At 43.4% G+C, this 6,634-nt stretch overlaps 1 protein-coding gene across 1 annotated transcript in view; it reads right to left on the reverse strand.

Annotated features, from left to right (window-relative positions):
• LOC107655444 (sphingosine-1-phosphate lyase 1-like) overlaps positions 1-6,634 on the reverse strand; it is a 22,583-nt gene that overhangs the window by 10,760 nt on the left and 5,189 nt on the right. Inside the window, exon 2 of the mRNA XM_016442934.1 lies at positions 3,921-4,086. Coding sequence (XP_016298420.1) covers positions 3,921-4,086 — 166 coding nt within the window. The remainder of the gene's footprint in view (positions 1-3,920; positions 4,087-6,634) is intronic.

Here is a 6,634-nt window from a genome sequence, read left to right on the forward strand (position 1 = left end):
TTGACACACTATTTTCCTATTTAATACTGTAAAGTTGCTTTGACACAATCTGTATTGTTAAAAGAGCTATATAAATAAAGGTCACTTGACTTGACACTGAGCACAACAGAGACAGGTTGAGGTCCCCTTCCTGTGGGGGGATAGCTTGCAAGGTTACCACCTGATCTCTGGAAGGAAGGAGTGGTGGGAACCTTGGGCACATACCAAGCCGGGGTTTCAGGACAACGTGAGAGTCTGCCAGCCCGAATTCTAGGCAATTCTATTCGCTAACGGAGAGAGCTTGAAGAGCCCCCACCCTCTTCATAGAGAGGGCACTAAGTTCAATTGACTGAAGGGGCTCAAATGGATCTCTTTGTAAGGCCCGAAGGATGCAACCTCTGGGCGCCTCTTAGGAATCTTATAACCAGGTTGTGCTTCCCTACTGAGCTGCCATCTACAGTGTCATGATTCGCTGCAAATCACAGCCATGTACACCTTAGCGTATAAGCTGACAGGTGCCTGCCCAGGCCCTCTTGGAAGACGGATAGCATGGAACCGATCCCACATCTCCGAGGATCCACCAATTCACAAAAATGCACCACTTCAGGTCATACAGCCGCCTCATAGAGGCCTGTGTAATAGTATTCACCACAGTGGGTGAAAGGTCTCTGAATTCCTCCTAGTCACGTCCAGAGATCTGGGTGCAGGTGCCAGATTGTGCCCTTCCCCTGAGAGAGAAGGTCTCTTCTCAGAGGAATCCGCAAGGGAGGGGCCGATGCTAATAGCACAAGCTCCGAGAACCAAGTCTTGTTGGTCCAATAAGGTGCCACAGACAAGACTTGTTCCCTTTCTTCCCTCCCTGACTTTGCAGTCTGTACAATGAGGCTCACTGGGGGAAACGCATATTTGTGTAGGTCCCTGGGCCAGCTGTGAGCCAGTGCGTTCGTGTCAAGGGGGGCCTTGGTCAGGGAACACCACAACTGGCAATGGGTGGATTCTGGCGAAGCAAACAGATCTAACTGCGGCTGGCCAAATAGTCTCCAAATCCGCTGGACCATCTGGGGATGAAGCCTCCACTCGCCTCGGAGCATTACCTGTCATGAGAAGGAGTCCGCAACATGATTGAGGTCGCCCGGGATGTGCGTGGCACGCAGAGACTTGTTGAAATCTCCTCAAAGCCAAAAGCATTGTCAACAACTCCAGGCAGTTGATATGCCAATGCAGCCGGGGGCCCGTCCAGACCGTGGAAGCCAATGGTCTCAAGGGAACTACATTCAACATACCTAGGGCAGGGTCAAAAGGCACTTAGCGGAACAAAAGGCACAGTGGCAGGAGGTGAAATGTCCATCAGGGCGCACCGTGCCTTGTCTGTAAGGTCTGTCAAATGAGCCACTGACAAATGAGGGAACAGGGGTTCGCCAACAAGCATCACACTGGCTTGGTGACAGACCTGTTGCATCAGAACATGAGGAGAAAGGAAGTCTGTGTCTGAACAGGCTCTGATGCCTAATCTCAGCGTCTGGCCATCGCAGATGGGAGGGCCAGAGACACCAGATGTGGGGGGGTGCATGACCAGGGCCTGACCCACACAGAGGCAGGATGTGTTTGATGGCCTCCGTCTGCCGCTTAACCGTGGAGAACTTCTGCACAAATTCTTCCACTATGTCACCAAAGAGACCAACCTAGGAAATGGTGGCGTCAAGAAATCATACTTTCTCGGCATCTCGCATTTTACCCAGGTTGAGCCACAGGTGGCGGTCCTGAACCACTAGCATGAATATAATCCTGCCCAGAGTCTACACTGTGACCTTCGTAGCCCGGAGGTCATAGTCAGTCGCCGAGTGCAGTTCCTGCAAAACCTCTGGGTTGGGATCTTGTGCAGTTCTTTCAACACCTTGGCCTGGTAGACCTGCATGATAGCCATGGCATGCAGGGCGGACACATTTTGTCCAGAGGCTGTATAAGCCTTCGCCACCAGGGATGAAGAAAACTTACAGGCCCTGGACAGGATTCCTGGGCGACACCACCAAGTGGCGGCGTTTTGCAGGCAAAGATGCACCGCAATCACCCTCTCCACCTGGGGGACCTCCGTATACTCCCTCGCTGGACCTCCACCGAGGGCTGTGAGGACAGAGGAACCGGTGTATCGTCTCCTGGCCGAGAAGGGGGTCTTCCACAATTTCATCAGTTCCTTGTGCACCTCTGGGAAGAAAGGAACGGGGGCTGGGCTCGGCTTAGTGTTGCGCTCAGTGCCCAGAAACCAATCATCCAGCCGAGAGTGTTCGAGGCAGGGTGGGGAATCCACTCGAGCCCGATGCTCTTGGCCACCCGGGCAAGCACAGCCATCATCTCAGTGTCTGCCTCAGACTCCGAGTCATCGGTTTCAGTTGGTTTTAGACTGCCCTCCGATGCTGCGATTGACAGCTTATCCTCATCACGAGCCTCAAATGAGAAATTTAACTCGCCTTGAGACAAGCTAGCAAACTCATCCGGAAGCTCAACTGGAGGATACGAAGTGTGGGAGGAATGAGAAGCCCATGGGGATTCCCCCAGCGGAACCATTCTCATCTCACCGGGCTCTTCCCCGGTGCACATCACTGTGGCCTCATACCGAAAGTAGAAGGACCGGAACAGGAAGCGGCTGGGGTGACTTGGGCTCTTTTGGCAAAGAACCCTAGCCGCGAGCTCAACGTGCCTAAGGAGAGGTCCTTCCAAGCGGGACGTGAACCATCCACGAGCGCTGCTTCAGCATGAGCAGGGCCCAAACACCGAAGGCAGTGATTGTGCCGGTCATAAAGAGAGACATGGTAACTGTAACCAGAAGAACAAGGGCAGAAAGGCATGAAGTAAACACACAATTCCACCCGTAAAGCTCTTTCAGAGAATTTGCAATTTTAAGAGGAAATTTGCTCTTAAAGATTGCCGTTGAAGCACCTGGGGGTACTCTCACAACACTTAGGTGTGGATGAGAACGGAAAGACCGCTGCCTGTGCCATAGATCCAACTCCGAGGAGATCGAGAGGTGAATGAGTGCCGCTTCTCACAGAGAGACGCTGCATTCAGCTCCGAAAAACAGAACAGAAGTGAGCAAATGCTACGCTGGCTTATTTATACAAGGATGTCCGGGGTGTGGCCAGCTATGTAAATTTTGTTTGCCAATTTCATTGGCCTTTTCTCAATGATGTCAGAGGTGTCTGGGCTCCCAAGAGCAACCCCTAGTGTTGGAAACCTCGACACAACGTCGAAGTGACCGACTGAAAGGGAACAGTACTGTGAAAAGTCTGTTGATAAATAAACCATTATACTTTTTCAACAATTCAATCATTTTTTTCTTCTCTTGACTCATGGAAAGATATCAAGATTATGTACTAACTACCATTTAAAAACAAAACTGTATTTTTTCAAGAAATTATTACTTTTATTCAGCAGTGATGCATTTAACTGATCAAAAGTGACATTAAAGACTTGTATATTGTAACAAAAGATTTCCATTTCAAATAAATGCTTTTCTTTTGAACTTTCTACTCAAAGCATCCTGAAAAAAAAGTTTCTCTGCTTCTACGAAAATATTACGCAGCACAACTGTTTTCAACATTGATAATCATAAGAAATGTTTCTTAAGCAACAAATCATCATATTAGAATAATTTCTGAAGGATCATGTGTCAATGAAAACGGAAGTAATGCCTGCTAAAAATTCATCTTTGCCATCACAGGAGTAAATTACATTTTAAAATATATTTTAAAAAGTTGTTATATTAAATAGTAATGATTTTTCATAATATTACTGTATTTTTATTTTTATAAATGTAGCCTTGATGAGCCTTATAGAGACTTCGTTCAAAAACTTCTTTAAAAAAAAAATTGTACCAACCTCAAACTTTTGAATGATAGTGTAAACCTGTCAACAAAAAAACCCCCTGAGTGATAAATAGCACTTACTCTCTTTTTGGAAAAGGAAACCCTTTAGCCACACCGCACCAAGTGTGGACAGCAAAGTGGTCGCAATGATCTGCCATGGCTCCAGATCAGCACACTGAGAATTCACAAAGTGCCGAGCCTCCTCTATGTACAGCAGCACCATCTCCTTATACACCTCCACGGCACTCTGCATGAGGAAAGGAGAAATGTTACAGAAATGAACCCTATCTAATTTTAGTAAACAGCTGGAAAACTACAAGCTTCAGCAGAAAACAACATACAGAAACCAAGAACTGTCTGCTTACCTGTAATTACAAGTAACAGCCACATAAATCAATCAATAAACATTTATAGAAGATTCAATAAACACCCTACTAAACTTCTTTAAGGTTAGGCACTATTTGAAGAATAAGTACAAAAATGATGGCTATCTATGATCAGCTTAGCATAATGACAGCTATTAGCAAATTAAAACCTCAAAAACAATTAAATACTATAGCAGACTGAGTCATACTTAATTGTCTCAGGAGCTTGGATTCACTACTTACACTTTGGAAGCAGTATGTCTAACTTCAGCCACAAGAAACAAGGAAAGCTTAGAAGATTACTACTAAGTGAGATATTGTTCCTGCTGGCCACACCTTATTCATTATGAGAAACTGGCCATACAAAACTTAAAAGCTACCAGCAAAGACTTAAAATGGGCTTCTAAGGATATGGGTGAAACAAATAAATTCCTAAAAAAATACTAGTTCAAGTCTATCATACTGAAGTCCATATTTATAAATGGAGGGTTGCGCCATTTAAATAGGCAGTAAAAATCATATCTGGTGGATGCATTTCACAATCACTATTTTTTACAGCACAATGTGGTTCTGCTTGATAACAGCACATATTGTGGCCAAATAGCATCACCACAACTCCACGCAGGAAATCTGGAGGTCAGCTGAACAAAGTCTTAGCTAACTATATAGCGAGCATGTCAACTCCTAGTCATGTACAATGAATGAGCATCTTGTTACGTCTTCAAAAGCTTGACTAATGCTATAATTTGCATTTTGTTTAATTTGAGCATGTAAAAAGCCCTAGGCCTAGTTATACTAAAAACCACAATAAATTAGGTGTAATTAGACTACTAGATGAATTAAACAAACTTAAAAGGTATTAATTTAAATCATCTTGTCAAGGAGATAATGAATGAATCAGCTAAACAACACCCCCTGAATAGAGTTCTAAGTCCAAGACAAGCCCTCCGACAGGTTTATCAGGGTCTGCCAAGTACCGTGGATTCAGAGAAGCAGGTAAACGGGTCATGTGAGTGAGGAACTGAAACTTTGACCAGGACTGATGTGCATCACACGTTCAGGATCCAAATATAACAACGGTGTGAAATGTGGAACCTCGACAGCCCTGAAGCGAGATCTTTAAAGGCAGCATCCCTATCAGTCTTATGTACTGTAACAAGACCTACAGACAGGATCTCACTGCATAACATGCCATAAAAAGCTGAGATTATGTTATCTTGTAAAAAGGGCAAAAGGCAAGAGAAGAGACACATTGCAAAAGAGATGAAGGGATGTGCACGTCTGCTTTTGTAAAACATCTTCTGAACCTGACAGATAACATGAATGTGGTAAAAGAACAAGTGACAAAGCACAACTAAGCTTATAGAAAATAAGATGTCACCTCAAACTGCTTGCTTTCAGCTGCTAGTATACTGCAGACAATCACACCCTCTCTAGCTGAGCTTTGATTATTTGTCCATTGTTGGGTCAAAGAGCTCAAGTTTCCAACGGAAATGTTCAGATGTCTAAAGCAGGATCAGACGTAAAGTGCTTTAGTAGCTCAGTCTAGGGCTTGGCGGTATATCGAGTTTGAACGATATATCAATATAAATTTTTTAAAGCAATATGGATGAGGCAATACCATTTATATCGATATAGCTACAGTAGTTTAATACGAGCTCATCTGAATCATAGCAGTGGACATAGCGTGAGCTGCTACAGGGAAAGTGCATAATCCAATTTGTCCTAAACATGAGACATGCTTTATATTAAGGGCTTTAAAATAACTCGTAAGATAGTTAACATGGCTCGCCCAGTCAGATGCAACGACAGATACGCTACTTGCACTGTTTAATGCGTTTGAGATGTGCTGTTTTCCTCAGTGCATAACTTACATTTCACAGGTATATTCTCCATCTGTAAACATTAGAAAGTCATGGAAATATTTCCATTTTGCGGTCAGGACTCATGCGATTCTAAACTTCACAGACTTCAGTGAACGAGCGCGCTAAACAGACGGAGGGCAATAGAAAAGGAGGAGCACCATAATAGTCATATGTAGAATTACAAGTAAGTCTATTTTATGATAGCAGATATGTGGTAATCAAAACATAATGCAATTAATCTGTACTCTCGTGTTTATTTAATTTAATTTTTAGTTTAGTGAATAGAACTTCTGCTTTAAAAATCATTATTTTTGTTTTTAGATTGTAATGTTACAATGTTAGAATGTAATGGGATTTTAGCTCCTTTTTGCACATAATGGATAGCATAACCTACTTTCACTATATTTGTTTTCATTGCTTTTAACAAACATTATTTCATTGGACAACATTGGGCAGAATGTTAAAATAAATAAGTATATATATTCTGATATATATATATATATATATATATATATATATATATATATATATATATACACAGTATCTCACAGAAGTGAGTACACCC

This window comes from Sinocyclocheilus anshuiensis, unplaced genomic scaffold (assembly GCF_001515605.1).
Source record: "Sinocyclocheilus anshuiensis isolate Anshui unplaced genomic scaffold, SAMN03320099.WGS_v1.1 scaffold763, whole genome shotgun sequence".
In the NCBI taxonomy this organism is placed as follows: Eukaryota; Metazoa; Chordata; class Actinopteri; order Cypriniformes; family Cyprinidae; genus Sinocyclocheilus; species Sinocyclocheilus anshuiensis.